Genomic DNA, 26,387 nt, shown 5'->3' on the forward strand with positions numbered 1-26,387 from the left:
GTTCATGTGACACAGTGTTGAATGCGTTTTTCAAATCAAGAGCTAGGACGAGATGTTCTGCACAAACCATGACATCGCAAAGAAATTCGCGAAGTAGCAGGAAAACATCCCGAGTTAACAATGTTGGCAAAAGCTGAATATGTTTGTGGGAAAGAGGTTGCGGTCTTCAATGAAAAAGGTGAGACGTGTGTGTTTGTATGCTTAGCTGCATGCCTTCAGAACTGTGTACTCACCATTCATGATGGCTTCGATAACGAACGTGGTTTCGTCCACAGCGGTTGCAGCAAACGGCAGTTTCGTTTTGATTCAATGCAATGCGCATGCAATTTTAAACATGGTAGAAGCTGTCGAGGATAAATGCAGATTTTACTGTGGCCTGCATGATTAAAGTGTACTATAACAAGGTGACATCAGACCTGCCAGCTTCATTGCACGGCTGTCGCCAACCAGCTCACTAGCAAAAGAATAATTGAGATGTGTGTGCAGTAGTGATAAGCTAGTCTTGGATGAAGATGCAGGTCTTAACTGTGCTACAGACACTGTGCGAAGTAATTCGCAAGACCTTCATTGCTGCAACTGCTAATAAGTCACAAGATGATGAGAACTGCTGCTTCTGCACTGCTTTTGTGTAATATAGAAAAATTATTTCCGATTCATTCAGTAAATAAAAGTGTTTTGATGCGGTCAACATTTTGTTTATTGTTCTCTTGATACCCTCTAATATCAACATTTGTTTAATTATGACATTTTTTCAGTCTTGTGAAATGCGAATTGACGAGTTTTTACTGTAGAAACAAGAAATAGCCGTGCTATCACACACAGAATGAGAAGAGAAACTATACATCAAATAAAAGCCATTTCAGCTTATCTTAAACAGTTCAATAGATGTACAATGGAACCCCGATGATACGACTTTCTTGGGAAAACGTCATATAAATTTGGTTGTGTATTCTCAACGACTAAAATGATGTCCGTAACATGCAGTTACGCACGAAAGAGTTACAAGGAGCTTCAATTTAGGCTATAGTGCAATACTTTGCAGGACTATGAAACCGAAACCGCCAGAAAAAGTGAATGTGAAAGGAATACTGCATCGCGTGGGCCAATCACACTTTATTGGAAAGATTTAGCATACTGTGTACTGCAACCCAAGCCTGCATGCATGGACAAATGTTTTTTTTTTTTTCTTATTCACCGATACTACAAAAAAAAAAAAAGTCAATTTGTTAGACTTTCTTTGAGCAATGCAGCAAGAGCTGTCTTTCAAGTGCAGCAATGTCCGCAAGGGAGTTATCTAAGGCATCATCACCTGCACAAGCATGAACCTAGGCACAAGCATGGTAGCATCTGTGGCGTCATCCTCGACTGAGGTGGCAGCCAGCAGTGTTGGCGATGACCCGCATGAAACCAGAAACTCAATGACAGACACATGAGAAGTCACGTGCTCATGCATAAACAGAGAGCTCTGCGCTGCGTGCGTGAACACACATATCCAATACAATCTGCATGCCTTCCGGTGGCTGAACGGTTTGATCTTCATAAATGCTTGTGGGCTTGGCAGCTTTGCCACTGCGCAGGCCACTAATCCTTTCGTCTTCGTGATGCAGGTTGGTGACCGTCTCAGCCTCTTTGCCAAAAAGTACTACCTAGTACAGCTGCCAAGCCCACAGTGTAGCTGATCGTTTTCATTTTGTTTTCTCCCTGCTACTCTTACTTTCTGGAGATATAAAAACTAACCCCAATCTGGATACTGCAGCTATCTTAGCTGAGCTAAAGGAGATATCTACTGGCCAGACCAAGCTTATTTCTGAAACCCAAGATCTAAAATCCCAGTAGTTAGTGACAGGCCGGAATGTATCTGACCTTGGCCAACGTATGGTTGACCTTGAGAGCTATTATGAAAGCTTTCCAACACTTAAAATAGATACAGAAGTTAACTGCGCTGACGTAACTAAAGCTACTCGCTTAATTTCAAATCTAGAGGCATGTTTTGATGATGCCAAAAACAAAACACGACGGAGCAACTTGGTATTCTACAGACTCCCTGAAACTACATCTGAATCGTATGCACAATCAGAATAACTTATCATTAGACATTGCCGCGAGCATCTAGATAAACATATTGACGCAAAAGAGATGGATTGCACTCATCGTCTTAGACGTCATTCGAATGACCAGTCCCGTCCAATAATAGCGAAATTCACATTTTTCAAAACAAAAGAAACTGTCCTGTCGAGCGCCCAGAAACTAATAGGTACCAATGATAGCATTGGCAAAGATTTTTGTCGTGCAGTTCAAATTTATTGCAGCCACTTCGTTGCATTTGCCAGGAAGCAATCTGCCCCATTTAATCTGCTCTACAAAACTCTGCACATCAGATCAAAGTGCTACGTGTTTGATAGCATATCTCAAACCGTAAAAAGAACTCGCATAGCAATCGTCAGCCCGCAAAAATGTGTTTACCCGCTCCGAAACCATGCCAAGAATTAATCTAAATGTCGTCTCTAACATCATGCTTTCATCAAACAAAACCTAACCAAACGTACTAACTACTAACCAAAACGTGGTTTACCCTTGATGTCACTAACACAGAAGTACTTGCTGACTTAGCAGGTTTTCAAGTTTTCAGAAATGACCGCACATGCACTCGAGGGGGCGGTGTATCGATTGCTGTGGGCCCTCATTTATCGTGCACACAGCAGACATCATCTCCAATCTACAAATGTTATGGCTCATTTTTCGCTCACCGGCGCAATCCGATTTACTTGTGTGCTTGCTACAAAGCTCTGCATACTTGATCTAACTTTTCGACTAACTAGAACAATAATCTGTGCGATCTCGGTACAGCACACCCTAATTCACATATCTTACAATTAGGAGCTTTCCATTATCCTGGTATCGACTGGCAGAGACTAGGTCCCTCAGGTACGAACCACAGAGGGTTTTATCAAAGGGTTTTATATAAGTATGTTTAAATGCCCATCTCATTAAGTTAGTAGGGAACCAACGCATGTTGCTGGTGACGGTGCTAATGTCTTGGTTCTTATACTAACTACGAATCCCGAGACCTTATCATCTATCATGTACATTCAAGAGATTAGTGATCACAGAGTTATCCCCGCTAAGTTTTAATTTTACCCTGAATGCTGCAAAAGCCATAAAAAAATCAATACTTCTCTATGAAAAAAGGTAGCTACAATTCAATTAACAATGAGCTTCGAAATTTTTTTTACTTTATTTGAAGTCGCTGTGCAGGGCCCAGGCAGTCCCTCTCAGATTTCTGCAAACAAGCACTTACCTGAGCCCCGCGACGCTGCACACAATGTACCCCGAACGGTTCCCAAGCCCAGACTGCCCTCTGTGTGGTGATTATGAGAACTTCGAACATGTCCTGTGGGGCTGCACCTCTGCCGATCCCCCTTTCACCCAAGAGGAAATGATGAAGCTAATTAGGGCCCAGGATCATACCTCTCAAATCCTGACAGTCCAGAGGGCTTGTGAGAGGGCCGTCAGGTTTCACCTGATGGTCCCCGAGTGGACCTAGCCAGGTGACGTGGAGTTTGCTTACGTCTATGGTGGAGCAAATAAGGTTGTTTCACTCACTTTATTTGAAGCCCGAATTTACAGCATGCCTCTCCAGGAGAGCTGGGAGATATTCAAATGCAAAATACAGGGCTTGGCCAACAAATTCATTCCTAGAATTATTTTTCATGAAAACCATCAAAAGCCATGGCACACTACACGCTAAAGAGATTAGAAGGCAGAAAAAAGGGCTTTTTTCATGCTGCTAAGCTGAGAACCTCGTCTAATGTGTGGCAGCGGTATTATACTGCCGAGAATGGCTACCTGATTGCTGTGCACAGTGCTAAGCACAAATTTTTGAACTGCGATTTGACAAAATTGTTAAATGATAACCTGAGAAAATTTTGGAAGGTCATCAACCCTATTGAATCATGCGCTGTCATTCTGACTTGACGAACTGGGAGAAACCGTGGGGGACCTCGAATGAGCTAACTAACGGCTTTACCATTGCTTTTAGTGCAGTTTTCACCAGAGAACCCAGCATATCTTTGCCTACGCCACCGGCTAAAACTCTGTCTACTATGCCTGCTACAACAACATGTCGTGATGGAATTTTATCTTTTTTAGATGACATTAAGCTTTCTTCATTGAGAGCTGTTGAAATGAATTCTAAGCTGTTAAAGAACACTAGACATAGCATCACTGCGTATCTGCGTATTTTCATTTCTCATTCACTCTCTGCAGGTCACATGCCAAATGACTGGAAAGTGGGGAGGGTCGTTACTGTCTACAAATCTGGTAAGAAAGATTCCCCACTAAATTACCGCCCCATATGATTAACAAGTGTCCCATGCAAAATCATTGGAATAACTTTTTTCATCCATCCCAGCATGGCTTTCGAAAGGGCTTCTCATGCAAGACACAACTGGCCATTTTCATTCATGACTTGCATGTTAACCTCGACAACACTCTCTTAGATTACACAAAAGTGTTCGATAAAGTACCGCATCAATGATTGCTATTAAAACTAAGCCAGTTAAACTTGGACCACAACGTTCTGGTTTGGATCAAGGAATTCTTGTTTAACCAATCTGAACACATTTTTGTTAATAACCATACTTCTGACCCTGTTCCTGTAACATCTGGTGTACGCCAAGGTTCTGTTCTTGGTCCTCTCTTAGTTCTAATACATATTAACAGCTTGCCTAAACACTTATCTTGCCAAATTCAATTGTTCACTGACAATTGTGTAATTTACCGATCAGCCTCTAACCATTACAATGCATTAAAACTTCAGCACGATCTAGACCATGTCCAGGAATGGTGCGACTGGTGGATAATGACCCTTAACCCGACTAAACATACACTTTTTTCCATTACCCATGAAAAGCACCCTCTTACATTCCCGTGCACAATTGCCAATAAACCTATACAACCAATAACATTGTTCCAATACTTAGGTGTTCCTTTGTCCAATGATCTGTCATGGCGTGCACATGCTACAAATGTCATATCATCGGCAAATAGACCTCTTGGTTCACTGAAACATCAACTTCATAACGTGCCCAAACACGTTAAATTACATGCCTATAGGTCACTTATCCGTTAGAGCAAGCGTCAGCCATATGGTCCCCGCATCATGTATGCCTCGTGGATGACCTTGAAGCGGTGCAAAATCATGCCGCCAGATTCATTCGCTCGTCTTATTCACACGAAGTCAGTGTTACCACCCTCAAAGCGGAATCTTGGTTGCAAACTTATCCCTCCGTTGATGCATAGCAACACGCTGTCTATTCCATAAGCTCTACTATTCATGACTTAACAGTGCTCCTCACATCACCCCGCCCACATACATATCACGTCCCACTGGTCACCGATTGCAAGTTTCCTGTACACGTGTGAGAACTGTTATGTTTCAGCATCTTTTTTTCCTCGTGCAGCCAAAGACTGGAATGGCCTTCCTCAAAATATTCTCTTTGACCTGCCCATCATCCTTTTTTGCCAATGTGACTTAGTACCTGTTCTCACAAATTCGAGTGTTTTATTGCTTCTTTATGTACAACCACCTCTTATGCACACTTAAGGACCCCCTAGTGCAGTCCTTGAGGTAATTAAATGAAATGCTCTGGTGCTTTCCACACATGCTATGGCAGTATTCTCGGCCGATAACCTTCAGAGATAGTTTTGCTTTTGTAAGACTATCGTAAGACAATGGACACATCGTTGTGTGCAGGCAACAGTGCCAAGAATGCGTCCGGTCATGGGTGCAGGCGCCGCTGAGAGAAAACGCAGAGAGGGAGAAACAGCAATGAGCCAGCTATCGGTGGGTGGCAGTTGAGGGGAGAGCCTACTTGCACCTTAACATTTCGGCGTCACGTGACCTCAGCGAAACATCACGGTGGCTGTGCATGGCTACGGCTCAAACTGCCTGCATCTTGTTTAACAACTCAATAGTCGCATGACAAAAGAAAAAAGAACATGGTGTCTTTTTATTACGCAGAGTTTCTTGCCGCATTGGTGTCCTCGTTTGAGCCTTGTCGCCATGCTTAGGGCGCACTCGTTTGAGTTTAAGAATGTACCCTTGATCTTGTGCTCTATACTGAATATCGATAGTTCATCGTATTCATAGCTAAGCAATAAGGCAACTGTCTGATCATATCTCCTGGGCATCGAAAGTGACGAACGAAACTGGCGCAGTTACAAAGTATCCCCGATATTCTTTCTCAGTCTAGGAGTTTTCTTTCAAGTTGACTTGCTCAAAGGAACAGGTCAAAGCTACATGAAGCAGGAAATTGTAAGGTCTGTTCAGTACGCCTGCACCACCCGAACCAGTTCACGAGGTGCTGTGCCCTGCCTTTCGTTTCAGTGGTGCAGCAATATTGTTGTCCGAACGACACTGTTCATTTTAAAAGGAGCAGGGCTAGCTCCAGATTTTTCTGCGCCCTCTCTACTGATGGTGCCGACTTGGTGCAGACATGCATGTGTGAAGCAGCAGCACAGCAGGTAATGCATCATCATCAGCAGCAGCCTGGCTATGCCCACTGCAGGGCAGAGGCCTCCACCATACTTCTCCAACTACCCCGGTCCTGTACTAATTGTGGCCATGTTGTCCCTGCAAACTTCTTTATCTCATCCGCCCACCTAACTTTCTCCCGCCCCCTGCTACGCCTCCCTTCTCTTGGAATCCAGTCCGTAACCCCTAATGACCATCGGTTATCTTCCCTCTTCATTATATGCCCTCCCATGCCCATTTCTTTTTCTTGATTTCAACTAAGATGTCACTAACTAGCGTTTGTTCCCTCACCCAATCTTCTGCTCTCTTCTTATCCCCTTAACATTACACCCCATCATTTTTCTTTTCATACCTTGTTGCATCGTCCTCAATTTAAGTAGAACCGTTTTCTTAAGCCTCCAGGTTTCTGCCCCATAGGTGAATACTTGTAAGACACAGCTGTTACACTTCTCTTGAGGGATATTGGAAACCTGCAGTTCATGATCTGAGAATGCCTGCCAAACGCGTCCCAGCCCATTCTTATTCTTCTGATTATTTCAGTCTCGTGATCCCGATCCGCGGTCACTACCTGCCCCAAGTAGATGTATTCCCTTACCACTTCCAGTGCCTCGCTACCAATCGTAAACTGCTGTTTTCTACTGAGACTGTTAAACATTACTTTAGTTTTCTGCAGATTAATTTTCAGACCCACCCTTCTGCTTTGCCTGTCCAGGACAGTGAGCATGCATTGCAATCGGTCCCCTGAGTTACTAAGCAAGGCAATATCATCAGCGAATCGCAAGTTACTAAGGTATTCTACATTAACTCTTATCCCCAATTTTTCCCAATCCAGATCCCTGAATACCTCCAGTAAGCACGCTGTGAATAGCATTGGAGAGATTGCATCTCCCTGCCTGACGCCCTTCTTTACAGGAATGCAGCACATGGGCATAAGTGCCATTAAAACCCCACCCATGTGCATCTGCAGTACATGCAACATGTTCACATGAGAAACCGACCACACCTGCGATTCAGGACCTCTCAAACTTATAAGTATGGTGCACATTAGGTGGATAGAACATAAGGCCTGCACCATGTCGGCACGTTGGAATTCCTTTTGGGTGTCCTGTTGAGTCTGCACCACTGAAGTCAAGATTCACAATTTCTGAACGTCTTGTGCACTGCTGTCAATTGGTTCAAAGTGGTGCAGGCAAATCGAACAGACCTGTAATTTACGCCTCCACGCATACTCCCACCCCTCCTTTTTTTTTTTTTTGTCACGTGACCACTGAGTCATTAAACAAGGTACAGCCAGCTTAGGCAGCTTAACAACCCCAGCCACGAACAGTCATGGTGATGTAATCGCTAAGGTAATGTGACCCCGAACTGTTGAGGTTCAAGGAGGCTCATCTGGAGTTGAGCAATGGAAGAGGGGGACGGGAAACAATCAAAATAAAACCGGTACTCCCCTAAGGTTTGAAAGGAAATCAAACATTTAATGATATTTCGGGACCACTACGGGGCCTTCGCTCACAATGATGGGTATGATACGGGGTCATTATTTATGTTAAGTGGGGCGAAGTGCATCTGTTTATGTTAGGAAGATTATCCCACATCCAGTTAACTGCGCATTTAGTTGACTGAATATGTCAAGATTCTAAAAGCAGCCATGAAGATAGGTGCTTCTTTGTTCAGATTACACTTGCAGCATCCCAATCGATGTGGTTAGTAGTCATGTGAGGATCCACCAGGGTGTTCAAGCGCGCATTGCCTCTTTATTTTTACTTTTACATTATTCTGGTGTTGTCCAAATCCTTGTTTTAAAATTTCCAGTTTTACCTATGCAGGACGTGTAGCAACTCTTGCATGGTATCTTGTATATTACCCCTGAAACCCATCACTTTTCCAAAGAGTCTTTCACCCGTACGAGCTTCTGCCTTACTTCATAGGCACACATACGATTTTTATGCCATATGTGCCAAACATTGTTGGCAGTGCCTCATTGATTCCTTGTGCACAGGAGATGGCCGCATGTTTCTGTTTCTCTTTTTCTTGTACTGTTTCATTGTTTGCAACTAAAGACCACAATTCTTGAGTTTTCAGAAGCTGTAAAGTGTAGTCGTTATTTGAAATGTTCTTCCTTACCACGGCTAGCTCTTGCTTGTGCTGTCAAGGCTCAGAGAAGTTGTGGAATGTGTGAGAGAAGAGTGGAGCAGGAATAGAGCGTTTCTGTTCCATAGGATCCACAGAGTCGCACCTCGGGTATCTACCCAAGTGGGCTGACTGCCGAAACATACTGGTTGCAATTTCCCAGGCGGAATGTTTTATGAGGGCATCGAGAAAGGCAATCTGTCTATTATTTTCTAGCATGTTGCGATGCAAATAAAGTTCGCATCGCAACATGCTAGCTATTTGTTGTTTTGATGGCATCACCGTCTCACCATTTTTACGACAATATGAGCGGATCAAGAAGAAAGCGAGATTGGCACAGAAAGGAGGCTATTGTAAAGGCTGTCATGTTAGATTCTAAAAAGTTTTGTGTTGCACACACCGGAGATTCTTTTGCTGTTGCTTTATTAAAATTTAATTGCATACACAACTGCGCAGCAGTTCGGTGTACCATGGAGCCATAGTCTTCTTCGCATGTTTAAAGATGCGCACACCATTGGGCATATACGTACAGTAATATCCGCTCATACCGAGACAGCTTTAACAATACATCGGTTACAACAATGAGAAGCTGCTGCTCCATCAACTTATGTATGTTTTCTATGGTGAAATAATCTGCTTAGTACAATGCCCCCATGCCAGATTATCAGTTATAACGATGAAGTCTGGCTACTGGGTGTCCGTACAGAAAGGTGATGACATGCAAAATCCTTGAAAAGAAAATATAAAATGAGAAGTTCGAGCTTCTGCACGATAGCCCGCCACCCCAACAGCTTCTGCGCGCTCATTTTCCAGCCTTCTCTACATCGCCAGCCTCGCGTGCCTCTTTCCCATTGCCCTTCCATCCCTCTGAACATGAATGGGCTATGACCATAGCTCCATGATGCGCCATCCTACAAAACACAAATGGACTGCGCCAACTGCGCTGCTCCTTGACTGCTCACTGACCCCTCATCCTGTGCAGTTATGCTAATGGATTAAGTAACTTGCGCTCATAATTGCTAGTTGCATTGAAGTCGTTCCTGGCCACATGTTTTCCCAGCCTCATTCAGCTCACCACCGAAACGTAAGAAGGCGGATCTGCCCGCTGATCATCGGCAATGCATGACGTTGCAGGTGAAAAAGTGCACAGCTACAGATTTCGAAACTAAGTGCTTCTAACCGATGAGGAGATCGTTATAAACGTGCTTGCATTGGATAGTGATGGCGATGCCAACAGTGATGGCATGGAAGGGCAAGCTGCCTCAATGTTCTCCACGCAAGAGGCCAGACAGATGATTCAGTCCCTCCGGGGCTTCGTTTTCGCAAGGAACCTTTTGCTGCACTACATAGAGCACTTGGATGCCTCGGAGGATAGTGTCAGCTAGCGTTGCGTAAGGCAAGCAATGCCAACAGACATGGGGTTTTCTCGTGCAAGCCAGTGGAAAGTACGTTGGTGCCGAAATACTTGTGGTGATCTCGTCCCAGTGTTTCTTCTGGATTTTTCAAGCTGACAGGTTGCCGCGGCAACCTTCTCGCATTTTTTTAAAAGGCCCTTTTTTGGAGCCACCAAAGCAATGCCTTGGTGTAGCTTGCATATCACTTGCCGCGCATGAGCCCTCTTTGCAGTTGTTATAGCAGTGCAATTCTACAATGCCCGACAGCCGCGGCTTGTTACAAGCAATCGGAGCATGCAGGAAGCGGAATTTTCAAAACACTTAAACGAGTGAACACAATCAGCAGCTGCTTGGAGGGGCACTGGCCTCCCCCCCATTAGAGTTTTCTCAAACAGCACTGCCATTTCACTATGTTGATTTTTTTTCATGCGACCCGGTAATAACAATTATCGGTTATAACAATGGAATTTTCGTCGCACTTGAGTATTGTTACAAATGGTTTCGGCTATACTGCGGTATAGGGCGAAATCTGCATAACGAAGTAATTTCGGTTCTCACTTCAATTTAATTCTAACAAGGCTTGCATTATTACAGATAATTATTTAACGTGAGTTACAGGAGTGTGCTGAACTGAGCTGGTTGGTGCAGTCTTAGAAAGTAATTGGAAAGTGCTTCAGACAGGATAAAGTAAAGATGACAGACACAGCGCTGTCTAACAGCCACCGTTTATCGCGCTTGAACGACAACATACAGGAATGAGGATCTGTGCAGGGAACAAACAGACAAAATCATCTCAAGCCACTATTGTCAGCAGGCAGTTACACATTCAATAGATATCGTTTGAATAATGATATTATTAACCAGCAATTCGTGTACAAATATTTGGGCATAACATTTTCGAGTTATTCTTCCTGGAATGCGCATGTGAGTAATGTTGTTGCAAAAGCTGCCAGAATGGTATATTTCAAACAACAAAATCTGAAATCCTCACTCTCTACCCTAAAAAACACTGCTTATATTTCATTCGTTCGTGCGATCTTGGAGTACGCGTGTTGTGTTTGGGACCCTCACTAGAAAACCTTGATTGACCAAATCTAGAGAACACAGAATAGAGCGGCAAGGTTCGTTTTGGGGTGGTACAAGTGAGGCAAGAGCTGCACTGAAATGAAAAGTGAGCTAGAACGAGAAGTGATCTCCTCTCGCTGAAGAAATCTGCGTTTAGAACTGTTATTTCAGATATATCATAACATGACCATAATTTCGCTTTTTTTGTCTGCGTCCATCTGCCGTCTCTGTAAATGCATATGCGTCTACAGCCAGAGGTAGACACGCTGTGACATAATATTTTCGAGCCCGTCATGTAAATTCAAAGCTAGTCTTGTGACGGCCCACTTGAAGCAACGAAAAGAGACCGTTGTGCGCCTATGAACAGTTTTTTGAACAAGGGGCCGCTGTATAGTATTTCGCAAAGATGGTGGCCATGACATGCAACAGTGATCCCATGCATTTGCTTTCGTTCACAATGCGGTTTAGTCGGCTTTCTGAGGGCCATGCGATTGCTGCAAATAGCTCTGCGTTCATTTGGTAACCATAACTTTATTCAAAGACACCCGACGATGCAGCTCCGATTAGGCCTAGCAGGCTTGACAGTGTGGCCAAGGGTGTGGCCGTGACTAAAATTCACTGCTGACCGATAGGATAACGAGCGGCAAACTATTGATGAAAACGTGTTGCTAATATGTGCCTATGGGTGGCTCATCAGTGATCAGTTTCGAGGTCATGCATACGAGTTACACTGACAGCACTCAGGTCTGTGGTCGACCAGCTGGCAACTACCGCGAGCACACGTGCCAAGTTGGTCTGTGTGCTCGCATGTGGGTAGAAAGCGAACCTGTGTGCGTGATCACTGAACTCGCGTATTCGAATCATCAGTGAGTCTTCCGGTGGCTAATTGGCCCAATCATCACACATGCTTCCATGCTTTCTATACACACTGCTTTTGTTGTTCCCTCCGTTCATGTAGCATTAATCATTTCGATCGGTCCAGTCGACCTGGTCAAACCTTCCACCAATAAAGTTTGTGCGTAGTGGGTATGTTGCGCATGCAAAGGCACCGAGCACAGCCTGGTAATGCACCAAAGGTACTGGTATTCAAAAAATCCACTAATTGAGAAATTGAATATTACCGTATTTACACGATTGTAAGTCGACTCACATGTAAGTCAATCGTCCCCCCCCATATCACGTGTGACAGGGAAAAAAAAAAAGAGCATATCCGAGGGCGCATTGGCTAACGAAAATTTATTGGTAGCTGGCATGGTCACTGAACCCGTCTTCACTTGTGCCACCATCCTCACTAGTGCTGCCCTCATCATTGCTGCCGCGGTCCCACAGTGTGTTGTCATCCGGTGAATTTCCACATTTGGCAAACGACCGCACCACGACATTTTGTGGAACAGCAGCCCATGCCAAATGCACCGAACCACACGCAGCCGCCGAAAGGCTCTTTTGACCGGTCCAGTTGGCGTAAGTTCGCGGTCTTCTGCCGCCAGCCACTTGTTGTACTCACGGTGGAGCAGGTCCTTACAAGGCGAAGATCCGGGCTTGTTTCATGACTATGTCGCACTTCACTGGCAGGGGCCGATCAGGCATTTCAGCGACGTACGCTGCAAGCTTGGCCTACAGCTCCGGAAAGCGTCCAGACTTCGGAACGTGGGAAATTCTTCCCTTGCCATCACAGGTGAAAATTTTGCTTCGATGCAGTTTCCACTCTTGCCCCACCCCTTCAGAAACATCGAACTTGCGGCCCGCTGCGCAGTGATTTGTTTCTTCAGCGTAAAGAATGGCAGCACTCTTGAACACTGCTGTGAATGAGTGCCGAATGTTCAGTCGGCCTGGAGCACATATGATGACTGAGGAAGCATGGAAGTAGCACGTAGCCGGTAGTCATAGCGAGCACGTCAAACTTGCTACAAGGAAAGAAAAACACGTGAGCAGTGTCTGCTCTTCCATGAACTATCGATACTCCCCGCAAGCGCCGCCATTCTGAAGGTGCTGCTGCAAATTGAACAGGGGCACTTCCATCAACTATCGACACCTCTTCTCCCCCCCCCCCCCCATGATTGTTGTGAGCGCTGTAAAACTCTCAAAAATGTTGAAAAACCCTTCCGAAAAGTGAACAAATGTGCGGGATAGCATAAAGCTATGAGTAGGGCCATAGAGCAAACATAAAATTGTAACTACGTTGTAGCTGCCCTAATATCTTGTTGGTCTCGCTTTTTTGGCAATGCCATGCTTTGGTTTCGTTTGTAGGTTGTGTAAAACATCTGTAACCGAAAATTTCTCGTTTGCCACTCGTCAGGCTCACAAATGTTTAATTAATTTTTCTAAAGCATTACCCTAGTCGCCACCGTACCACCTTCGATCTGTTTCTCAATGACACTTGCTATACGTACGATCGCAGTAGCAGTAGCATGTGGGAACGAAGTCGCAATCCTGTGTTAAACAACAGCAGTGATAATGCCAATAGTGATCCCAATGGACCTGCCTCTAACACACGCGCTCGCTCACACCATGGCAATTCGCAAAAACACTATCCCAAGCGCACACCGTAATGACAATTGACGAGTGGAAATGGTGGCTTGTCCTGTTCATGTTTATCAGTTCCGGTTTTACTTACTAGTGCTTCCTAGGAGCATCATGAAACATTGTGATGAACTTGACATTACTACCATATTTATTCAAATCTAGGCCGATAGCTTTTTTCAAATAATCATATGCCAAACTCTAGGATTGGCTTAGATTCGAGGATTTTAAAAAACGTGCCAGTTTGTAATTGAAAATCATAAATATGGTGCATAGCTAGCACCATCTAGAAAAATCAACACCGCAATTGCTACTTGTCACGGCAGTGGCGAACTGAAGTACACGAGCGACGTCGCATTATTGTAATGGCACTAGACAGGCGATGCCACTATAGTGTTGCTTTCAAACGAAAAGTTGTGCTAGCCGCAAAGGTATCGTCAAACGTTCAAGCTGGGCGAGACTTCAGCATCGATGAGAAAAATGTCCGTCATTATAGGGGACAAAGGGAGATGCTTTTTGTGTGTGCTGCAACGAGAAGATGACACCAATAAGAAAGATAAGCACGCGCTAACAGAGAGGAGCTGTTCACCGTGATTGCGCCACGTTTCAACACACACGAGCCGTGCCGCACTGCGCATGCATAGGCGCGTGGATGCGAGCTTACGCGCATCTTACAAGCATGCATATGAGGCTAGCAGTGATGATGACCTAGAGTGAGCTCGGTGCGTTTATATTAAATAAATGCTGTTTTCATTTTGTGAACGCTGTCCTCGCTTTTTTGTTAAGCTTACATTCGAGGTAAGTTTCTTTAGTTTTTCGGACTTCGGACATTCGGGCGTCGGCTTAGAATCGGGACCGTCCTAGATTCGAGTAAATACGGTACAGTAAAAAGCTCGTTAATTCGGACTTCTAGGGACCGTAAATTATGTCCGAATTAACCGAATGTCCGAATTATCGAGCGGACAAAAAAAAAATGCACGACTTTCATCAACAAACCTTTATTGCGCAAAGTAATCGAGAATGCTCGTTTGCTTTCGAGCAGAAACCCGCATGGATACTATTTTTCGAAGTCCTTCCAGGTGCTTAGAAGCTCGCATGCTGTCTGAAGAGTCCCAACAAAATTCTTCCAACACAGCGAGGGCCTTCACAGTGCGAGGGGGCCGAGGCTGCTCCTCTCGCGGCTCCTCTTCCTCCTCAGAATCTTCTCCGTGCAGCACGTCCCTGACAATTTCTTCTTCGGTAAGCGAGCCGGCTGTAACAACGCCGTCATCAATGCCGACGTAATCAGCGAGTGTCACCGCATCCGGCAGAACTCCTCCAAAATCCTCGCAGTCATCTCCATTGTCATCTAGCGACACTTCAGCCACTGCATCATCGCCAAGCTCACGCACAACGAAGCCACTGTGTCTAAAACAGTTGGCGACGACGTGCGCGGGCGTGTTGTGCCAAACGTAGGCAACGATGTTGACCGCGCTCAAAAGATTCACGTCGTACTGCTTGCCGACTTCATGGCACAGGAGCATCCGTTCCAGCACGCGCCTGCGGTATTTCATCTTGACATACTGAATTATGCCTTGGTCCATCGGTTGGAGGGCCGATGTTGTGTTTGGCGGCAAGAAAACAACTTCTATGTTGTCCAGTCCAGTGACACTGTTATGTGCACTACAAATGTCCAGCACCATTAACACTTTGCGGTTCTTTGCGGAAAACTGTCGGTCTAACTTCTGCATCCAGCCACGAAAAATTTCCGACGTCATCCAGGCCTTTTTATTCGCTCGGTATTCCACCGGAAGAGCAGGTATGTTCTTAAAGCACCGTGGCTTTTGTGCCTTTCCAATGACAACAAGCGTCAAGCGCTCTGTTCCTGTCGTGTTGGCAGCTAAAAGAATGGTGACGCGTTCCTTGGATCTTTTGCCACCGATGCACGGATCTCCTTTCATGGTCACAGTTTTGTCTGGCAAAGCCTTAAAGAAAAGTGCTGTTTCATCAGCATTAAATATGTCATTTGTACCGTAAGCGGCGATGTGCTCGAGCAGCTGAGCATTCTTCCAGTTGTTGGCAACGTCTTCGTTGACAGCGCCTCTTTCGCCGCACACCGTCTTAAAAACGAGGCCATGTCGCTCTCTGAAGCACGCGCACCACCCTTCTGATGCCTTGAATGCATCGATATGCATGATCAGTGCAAACCTCTCGGCTTGCGCCATGATGAGGGGTCCACTCAATGGCAGATTCGCATTACGCGAGTCGACCACCCACCGAAGCAAAGCCTCTTCCAATTCTGGATGAGCTGCTGTGCGCAGACGCTTTCGTGACGCTTGAAACTTCTCACTTTCGAATGCCTGAAGAATCTGTTCTTCATTTTTCACATACATGCTCAAGGTACTTCTTTTCATGTCGTACTTCTTCACGGCTTCTTGTCGAGAGAGTCCATCCTTCAGGGCCCGCAAAATTTCCACCTTGGTAGCGAAGTCCTTCGCCTCGTATTTCGGCCGCTTCGCCGGCATTGCCATCGGCAGAGAATGCAGTAACACGGGCGCACAACAGAAAAGCAGCAATAAAGTTCAATAACTGAGCTGTGCTAAATCCAGCGGTCCTCGGCAAAACAGCGTGCAAGGATGTAGCGCACCAACGGCAACAAAGCGACAAAATGGCTGCGCGACACATGCAAAAACAAAAAAAGCACCCATCCAGCCACAAGTCGAGCCAATTGGATTGGATTGGCCAAGTTTTAGCCACTTGATGTCAATGACGATGCTGCGTTTGGGCAGCGAGGCGTTGGTTTGGGTATCACTTTTGTGCCGCGTTTGCCGTATTTTCGTTTTTGAGCCCCGGTGGCTGCCCGAAATCGTCCGAATTATCCGAGGTGGGCTGGAATCCGTCCGAATTAACGAGAGTTTCGTCCAATAGACTCCTATATATAATTGTAGGGACCAGGCGCGAAGGCCGAATTATCAAATTTTCCGAATTAACGGAAGTCGAATTAACAAGCTTTCACATATCCTCGTGCGATGCTCATTTAATCATGTTAACGGAAACATTGCTTAAAAAAAAAGCATTCATTTCATTCAGCAAAGTTACGAAGAACAGGAAATCACAGGGAAGCATATCACAATGTTGAAGCAGAGTACCGCGTAGCGCTCTGTCATGACAAAGATTATTACTCTACTAGTAAACATTCTCCCAGTCCTCTTATTAGGCAATTCTAAAGCATCTTGCAGCAGTATAAATGTGACGAAAAACAATTTCTCTTAATAATTCTGAAAATGAACCTATACCATCTGAACAATGCGCCACCATGTTTAACAATATTCTTTTGGATAATTTTTCTTCATGTGGAGTTGATTGTGTTAAATATATGTCACAGCATGATTATCCTTTGATGCCCCCTATCACGTTCGAGCACTCTGGAATAGTACACTTCATCGACTCGCTAAAGCTTTGTTCGTCTTGTGGAACTGACAGTATCAACTCTAAATTTCTAAAACAGACTAAACATTACTCATCTTTGTTTTTGCCTAAACTATTCCAGCAGTTGCTTGATCATGTTATCCTTCCTTTTGATTGGAAGATTAGAAAGGTGGTTCCTGTTCATAAATCAGGTAACAAACACTCTCTATTAAATTATCTGCCCATTTCGTTAACAAGTGTCCCTTCCACACTGATGAGCACGTACAGTCAAACCTCGATATATCGAACACGGATATATCGAATTATTGCGTATATCGAACACTTTCTATATCATGTGGAAAATCACATGCATTTTTAATTTTTTATTTCGAACGGGGCCGGATGTAAAATGGATATATCGAACTCCGCCGCCCCAGACCAAGTGCGCTCTGTTGACAGGAGGCGAGCTTTCCCGCAATACTCTCGAAGATAGCGGCGGCGCGATGGGCGTTCCAGACTGCTGCGTACGACAGCTTCCACATCGGTTGCGCCGAGGGCGCCATTTGAACGTAGCGGCGTACACACGCGGCGGCTTGGAGCCAGCCACAGCCGGTATCGAGGGGAAGACTTTAGAGCGCGCGCGTCGCGCGCTCCCCGGCCGTGAGCCAGCCCGGCCGCCTCAATCACGTGCGCCCGCGCCCCCGCCGTGCGCGCGTGATCGAGGCGGCCGTGGAACCAGTTGGAGCGCTTTGTCGGTGCTGAGCCACACAGCATGTGCATTGAGGACTTCGTTGGCGGTGACGACAGCACCGGAACAGTGGCGGAGTTAACAGACGTGGAGATCGCGGCAGAAGTGGCTGCTGAGCGGCCAAACGAAGACGCTGCCGAGGTTGATCCAGCAAGCGCTGATGTTGCCCCGCTCCCGACTCTAACTGAGGCTGTAGCTGCTTCGGCCGTTGTACGCCGCTACTGCGGCGTAATAGAAGGCACTGGACCGTCTTTTGTGGACCGTTTGGACTATGTTGAGGACGCCGTGGTTAAGCACGCGGTTGCCAATATGAAGCACGCTACGCTGCTTCAGTACTTTCAGCAAACAAAATAAATACTTTGTTTGAAGCTTCATGTGAGTATCTATTGCGCCACGATTGGTTCATTGATTGATTTGTGCTAGTTTTTTACGCATTTTCTACGTGATTTTATATATCGAATTCTGGCTATATCGAACTATTTTGCGATCACCGCGCTGTTCGATATATCGAGGTTCGACTGTATTGTGCAGTCATGTCTAACTTTTTGGAATCAAATTCTTTCTTTACGTCATCACAACACGGCTTCAGGTGTTCGTTTTCTTGTGAAACTCAATTACTTCTTTTCACTCAGTGCTTGCACTCTATACTAGACAAGAAGTTCAGAATCGATTGCGCCTTTCTAGACTTCTCGAAGGCTTTTGATAAGGTTACTCATGTGCAGCTTATGCAGAAACTTTCCTCTTTAAACCTTGACTATAATGTACTTACCTGGCTTGAATACTTCCTAATCAATCACCGACAGTATGTTTCTGTGAACGGTTATGATTCACCCTTAATTAATGTAGCATCAAGAGTTCCGCAGGGCTCTGTTTTAGGTCCATTATTTTTCTAATATACTACATTACCGACTTGCCCGATTGTGTGTCATCTTCAGTTTACCTATATGCCGATGACTGTGTACTGTATCGTGAGATCCGTGATGATAAGGACCAAGAAATTCTACAGACCGATCTAAATAACATCACCGCTTGGTGTAAAAGCTGGCTCATGGAACTAAACCCCAAGAAATGCAAGCTGACTGTTGTGCCTGCATATATGCATAACCACTTTCAGCTACAACAAGTTTCATGCTACCGTTATTTAGGTGTAACTATGTCATCTGACTTATCCTGGAAATGTCACATCGATTCCATAATCAATAACGTAAATCACTATTAGGCTATATGTGATGGAACTTTAGCAAATCCCCTTCATCAATGAAACTACTATTCTATAAAACACTAGTTCGATCTAAGTTAGAATACGCTGCTGCTATTTCAGACCCATACGATGCTACTCTTGTTTATTCGCTTGAAATGGTTCAGAATAATTCCACTCGTTTCATTCATTCAAACTACAATTGTACTTTTAGCATAACTTTTATGAAAAGCAACTTGTGTCTACCATCTTTATCACTGCGCGAAAAGGCTTTTCGCTTATGCCTATTTCATAAAGTATTTCATTATCATATCCTTAGTAGTGAGCTCATTCTAGCACCTACTTATCTGTTATCTCGAGTTGATCACCATCATAATGTAAGAGGCACTTTTTGTCACACAAATAGGTTTTTATATTCATTTATTCCACATACAACGAAAGACTAGAACCACCTTCCTGATGATATCGTGTCAATCGAAGACAGTGCACTTTCCCGCCGAACCTTGTTTTCTTTTTTTCAACTGTGACCATGCACGTGGCCACATGCACTGTATTTGTGCAAGTGCTGTTGTATTTGTTTTGTGTTTTGTGTTGTATTTGCGCAAGCGCTGTTGCGCCGTTAATTTTGTTTTGCAATCATTCAGAATTATTGTTGTAATAATTATCTGATCTCATGTTTGATATCTTATGTTTAGTATTAGATGTCACTGCTTTGCGGCTCTTTTGTAGGTAGTGAGAGCTAATCAAGCTGCTTTTGTGCAGCTTTTATTCCCGCCATCGTTCCTGCGCAAGACATGATAATAAAGATTCAATTCAATTCAAATAACTGTGTTCTGAGCCAAGCCAATATCAAGACAAGTTTCGCACACCCGCATCCCAGCATTCCCCTGCAGGCAGAGCACCCATTTAGAAACGTGCACATACAATGGTGCCAGACTTCTCTGTAGCTAATATTTTGCAAGAATCTCCACAGCCACAAGGCAAGTCCTCATGCTGGATGACAACGTCGCCCTCTCTGTACGCACCACAATGTGGATGTACTGGACGACTCGGGGCTTGAAGTACAGCCTCTGCCAGGAGCGGCACAGGAAGTGAGAGTGGTCCACCACACGCACCCAGTCCTGCTGGTCCACCGACACCTGTGGGCACCAGGGTGGCAACTATTAACTTCTGAAGGGCTTTTGACCTCAGCTTGACACGTGCGTTAGAAACGTTGTGGCTTATTGCGAGCTCACCTCGTCGTGGGTATTCCATCACTTTCTGAATGGCTTATGACAAAAAGAGGCCGTCAGAAGTTCTTTTTTTGCCCTTTCACAACATAGATGGCAGTCGCTGTTTCATCACATGTGCTTTTATGAAATGTTTCAGACTAGACAGCAGCTAGTGATCCCAATATGGACATGCCATTGCGTTGTCCAATACCTGAAACGCGTAGGATCTGGTGTAGGTGGTGTGAGAGGGCACAGCTCATAGTAGCATCTTTAGGGTGCAATCATACTGCTGGTACTTGCACTAGTTTGCACAGCATCAATGGAGGAATGCAACGGTCTAGGCAATCTTTTCCACAAACTTCCAAGGAATGAACTGAGTGGCTTAATATAGTAAAAAAACTTGCTCTAAGCCGTAGAAGGTTTTCAGAAATCTCTGTACTTTTTAAACATGTTTTTGAAGAGTTTCAGGCCATATGAAAATAAGCCGTTAAGGTGCTGCCTTCCGAGAAAAAAAAAAGGCCCTAAAGGGGTTAATGCGGAACCAATCCACAAAACTCTTTTCCCAACTGGGAAGAACCAGCACGTGCTGCTTTTGTTTTATGTCTGGAGCAATGTGCGTGCTGTGGCTCGAGTTGCTGTGATGGGGTGGGGTGACGTAAAAGCCTCTCCCCACTTCAATGGAGTTCACCTTCACACCAAACCTCAGTTGCCCAGGTTACACTCATGGTGGAAGGTACTGCTGACGTTCTGCAAAATAGAGGCTTAAACCGAAACAGTTGGTCCTGGGCTGCACGGGTAAGTCGATATAATTGACAAATCCTAAAATTTGGGCTGTGAAAAATCGGACAGCGACTGTACTTCTTTCTTTTAGAATAACTTCTGCCCAAAACCAAGTGAAAATGAAAAATCGAACTACTGTACTGGTGTCAACACCACAATCGTAAACAAGCTCTAAATAATGGGCATTTGACAATAACATTATGGCCGCTGACATATATGCACATGGAGAAACAGGGCATCCAAATGATTCTGCACCTTCTGTGACCCCACACCTACATCCTTTTCATCTATAGCCACTCTTACATGGGAAGGCGTCCTGTATTTAAGGGGTAAGTTGGAAGACAGAAAATATTTATTTTTCTAAGGACCTGAAAACTCGTGAATATAATTAAACCCGTTATAACGAAGCTGGATATAATGGAATAATGTAAATAATAAAGTAAGTGAAATTTCGTCTAAAATCCCCATAAAGATTGACATCACAGTACGTGAAAGTAGACATAGCAAAGTAATGGATGTAACAAAGTAATTTTTCCCTCCCCTTTCAACTTCATTATAACGAGGTGTTACTGTAGAGTTAAACCTCAACACAACAAAGACAGTAAAATCAGCAATTTGCTTTGTTATACTGAAATTTCATTACAATGGAATTCCACCTTTTATGCAAATGAGTCCAGTCACCAATGTATTTTTTTTTTTTACACCAAAGAGCTTGCAAAATATACTGAATTAACAGGCAACCAGAGAAAGCAAATTTGAATGAGAAAAAGAAATAAATTTGTTGAACTTGAGTTGGCAACGAAAGATACTGTCTCATGCCATGTTAACGATATCTTCACATCGGCAGTACGGACCGAAGCCGGCCACGATTTCGTGTCCACTCCGCCCTTGTGGCCGATAGTGTCGCCCACAATGGGATAATGCTATCATGAAACGCACCGGCAGCGAGGAGTGAACGCTCCGTCTGCTTCTCGTTTCAACACGTCTCCGAAACTTGAGATTACGCAACCTCGAGTATTAAACACGCAGGAATACAGCGCACATGATGCCAAGCCCACTCTTTGCACAGGCAAGGTCGCCTCTAAAACAGGGCACACAGGCTGCGTATGCGCTTAGTTGTGCTGACAGGCATGCACAGCCACGGCTGTGCGAGAAAACGAGGTGCACGCCAGCCTGCCCTCATTCCTCCTTCCTCCTCCCCTCATGCGCAATCGATCCAGTTACCCCGAGCTCGCTAGGGTCCCCCTTTCCTCTTGCTCAAGGTCCTGTCGTGCCCCAGGCACTGCATGTTTTAGGGGCGAGTGACAGCATGTGAGGGTGAGCTGAGAAGGGTGATAGCTTGATGAGATGTGGAAGACGAGACTCACCAAGCTATCATCCTTCTCAGCTCACCCTCATACGCTGTCAGTCGCACTTAAAACATACAGCGCCTAAGGCACAACAGGACCTTATCACATTTGGACTTTATAAGAACATGATGCTGCTCTGCTTCCACGGTCGCTCTCGGCTGCACGGTGCGCGATTTGAGACGCTTGTGCACAAGCAGCTGCTTGTAATTGAACCACTTGACCATCTGCGGTTGGAGAAGTTTCCATTTATTGTCTTGACATTGCTTCGTGGCAATAGGGAAATTTCGTTACACTGAATGTGTATATCAACACAGTTTGTTATACTGAGGTTCTTAATACATGGACAATAAGCTATAAACAGATAAATACTTCGTTATATCGAGAAATTCATTACATGGATGTTCACTATTACATATCAAGCCGCATTTAAGGCCGCATGCGTACGGGTGACTCCGAAACCACAATGTTGGAAGCATTGAGAAACACTACGTCGTGTCACCTGCACAAGTGCAATTTCTGAACTACAAGGCCACAACCCTTTAGAAATCATTCTATATTAAGTTACCCATAAGAAAACACTTCTATCGCAGACAAATCAAAGAAGTTTTTAGGCATGTAGGGCCCTCGGTGCTGTACTTGTCAGCGATAAGGTAGCCACCCCGGCTGCGGGATTATCTGACTGAGCTATGGCGAATGCTCGGTTGCCATAGACGGAAGTTCGAATCTCGCTATGTTTTTTTTTATGGCGATTTTGAAATTCACCTTCTCCAGTGCACAATTTCTGCAGGCTTGGAGTGACGCCTGCCACCGACAAAAGGTGCCGAGAGCGAGTGGGGCTATACTAATCCAGGTACAACCAAATTAGGAAGGCCCACTATGCTTCAACAAGACACCCCCTCACCAGAAGAGGAATCAGCCTCCCTAGTGCAGTATTCGGCCACCCCTTCCCAAATGACTAACTCAATTACCCAATGGCCCTCAACCCCCAGCAGCTGCGGAGCACCTGACCAAGGCGGCGGTCAGACCTGTAATGCAGCAGAGGGTGCCAAGAATCTCAGGATCTGGACAGGCTCCAATGGAAAGTGACCCTTGCAACGTTTAACACCTGAACCATCTCAAGTGAGGCTAGCTTAGCAGGAGTCTTTGAGGAATTATCAGAAATTTTTTGGAATATCATCAGCCTTAGCGAGATTAGAACTGGTGAGGCTTACACATTGCTGAATAACGGACATGTCCTCTGCTATAGAGGTCTCCTAGATAAGAAGCAATACGGGGTAGGATTTCTAATCCATAAGGACATAGTGGGCAACATCGACGAATTCTACAGCATTAATGAGAGGGTAGCTGTAGTCATAATCAAGCTTAATAAAAGGTATAGATTAAAGGTAAAACAAGCCTACACTCCAACATCCAGTCACGATGATGAGGAAGGTAAGTTTTATGAAGATGCTGAATTAACGATGAGAAAAGCGCAAACTCAATATACTGTAGTTATGGACGACTTCAATGCAAAAGTGGGGAAAAAGCAGGCTGGTGAACAAGCAATTGGCAACTACAGTGTCGATTCCAGGAACGTCAGAGGAGAGATGCTGGTAGAATTCGCAGAAAGGAATAAGCTTCGAATAATGAACACCTTTTTCAGGAAGCGCAGCAAGAGAAAGTGGACCTGGAAAAGCCCTAATGGTGAAACAAGAAATGAAATTGATTTCATACTTTCTGCTGATCCCGGCATAGTGTGGGTGTAGAAGTAATAGGTAGGGTAAAGTGCAGTGATCATAGGTTGGTGAGGGCTAGAATTCACCTCAATTTAAAGTGAGAAAGAGCAAAATTGGTCTAGAAGAAACAGGTAAATCTAGAGGCAGTAAGGGTAAAAGCACACAAATTCAGGCTGGTTCTTGCAAACAAATATGCAGCCTTAGAACAAAGAGATGATGATGATGACATGGAGCTAATGAATGAAACCGTAACGAGGCTGGCTTCAGAGGCAGCAATTGAAGTGGGAGGCAAGGGACCAAGGCAATCAGTAGGCAAGCTCTCCCAAGTAGCAAAGGACCTAATAAAGAAACGACAAAGAATGAAAGTGTCCAACTCTAGAGATAAGATAGAATTCGTGGAATTAACAACACTGATCAACAAGGTGTAAATAAGGGATATACGAAACTATAACGTGACAGAGACTACAGAAGCTGTAAAAAATGGACGGAGCCTGAAATCGGTGAGAAAGAAACTTGGCATAGGACAAACCAAGTTGTATGCACTGAAAGATAAGCAAGGTAATATCATCACCAATTTCAAAGATATAGTAAAAGCAGCGACGAATTCTATACTGACCTGTACAGTACCCAGAGGAGTCAGGATACCTAAATAAGAAACAGTAATGAACAGGATACAGGAACTCCTTCTATAACTAGCGATGAGGTCAGAAGGGCCTTGCAAGACTTGAAACGAGGAAGAGTGGCAGGAGAAGATGGAATAACAGTCGATTTGATCAAAGCCAGAGGCGACATAATGCTTGAAAAACTGGCGGCTCTTTATACGAAGTGTCTATCGACTGGAAAGGTCCCAGAAAACTGGAAGAATGCAAACATTATACTAATCCACAAAAAGAGAGATGTTGAAGAATTGAAAAATTATAGGCCCATTAGCTTACTCCAAGTATTATATAAAATATTTACTAAAATAATCTCCAATAGAATAAGGGCAACACTGGACTTTAATCAACCAAGGGAAAAGGCTGGCTTCAGGAAGGGATATTTTACAATGGATCACATCCATGTCATCAATCAGGTTATCGAAAAATCTGCAGAGTACAATAAAAGCCTCTCTATACGGCTCTCCTAGATTACTAAAAGGCATTTGGTTCAGTATAGATACCAGCAGTCATAGGGGCATTACGTAATCAAGGAGTACAGAACGCTTATGTAAATACCTTGGAAAGTATCTACAGAGGTTCTACAGCTACCTCAATTCTACACCAGAAAAGCAGGAAGATACCAATAAAGAAAGGGGTCAGACATGGAGAAACAATCTCTTCAATGCTATTCAGTGCATGCTTAGAAGTATTCAAGCTATTAAACTGGGAAGGCTTAGGAGTAAAGATCGGCGGCAAATATTTCAGAAACCTTCAGTTTGCCGATGACATCGTTCTATTCAGCCACAATGCAGACGAGTTACAATAAATGATTGAGGACCTTAACAGAGAGAGTGTAAGAGTGGGGTTGAAGATTAATATAGACAAAGATACTGATAAATAGCCGGGCAAGGGAACAAGATTTCAGGATCACCAGTCAGCCTCTAGAGTCTGCAAAGGATTATGTTTACCTAGGTCAATTAATCACAGGGAGCCCTGATCATGAGAAGGAAATTCACAGAAGAATAAAAATGGGTTGGATCACTTACGGCAAACATTGCTAGTTCCTGACTGGAAGCTTACCATTATCATCAGAAAGGAAGGTGTACAATCAGTGCATTTTACCAGCGCTGACATATGGGGTAGAGACATGAAGACTGACCAGGGTGTCTACCAAGTTGACATTTCCAAATTCCCTGATTTTTCCAGTTTTCCCCGAGCACCTTTGCAAAATTCCCTGAATGAGCTAGAACTTTGTTTTATGTCAAGACAGGCTGACACCATGTTGCTCGATGATGTCACTCTCTTGTAGGCATGTTGAAATAAAAAAATTACTTAATCCAATTTTGAATAATAAGGAGTAATATCTATTTCATTTTATTTAAAAAGAAAGCAGAAGGAAGGTGCTAAAAAGCACAGCGAAAGAAATGGTCAAACCCATTGCAAGTTGACTCGAACATTTTGAAATATGAATGAAAAGGAGATGCATACATAAGTAAATATTTTTGAATATGAGCTATTTCTATCAAGTTCTATCTATTTCTATCTAGCAAGCTCATCGGTATGAGGCCTGAACTTTGTCACAACTAAGATTCTCTCTCAGCAGCTGGGAAGTCAACCTCAACTGTCCTGACATACTCTCGGCCAGTACACAACATCTCAGTGTTGGGTTTCACTGCTTTAAAGAGTTTATTTTGGTTTGGATGAGGGACACCTGCAT

The 26,387-nt window shown here is 44.4% G+C and overlaps 1 protein-coding gene across 2 annotated transcripts in view; it reads right to left on the minus strand.

Moving 5' to 3' along the window:
- The window catches only part of BTBD9 (BTB (POZ) domain containing 9), a 205,307-nt gene that overhangs the window by 67,175 nt on the left and 111,745 nt on the right, over nucleotides 1–26,387 (minus strand). For both annotated transcript variants that reach the window (XM_065428937.1, XM_065428938.1), the window contains exon 8: nucleotides 20,003–20,116. In XM_065428937.1, the coding sequence (XP_065285009.1) occupies nucleotides 20,003–20,116 (114 nt within the window). The remainder of the gene's footprint in view (nucleotides 1–20,002; nucleotides 20,117–26,387) is intronic.

This window comes from Dermacentor albipictus, unplaced genomic scaffold, assembly GCF_038994185.2.
Source record: "Dermacentor albipictus isolate Rhodes 1998 colony unplaced genomic scaffold, USDA_Dalb.pri_finalv2 scaffold_16, whole genome shotgun sequence".
Classification (NCBI taxonomy): Eukaryota; Metazoa; Arthropoda; class Arachnida; order Ixodida; family Ixodidae; genus Dermacentor; species Dermacentor albipictus.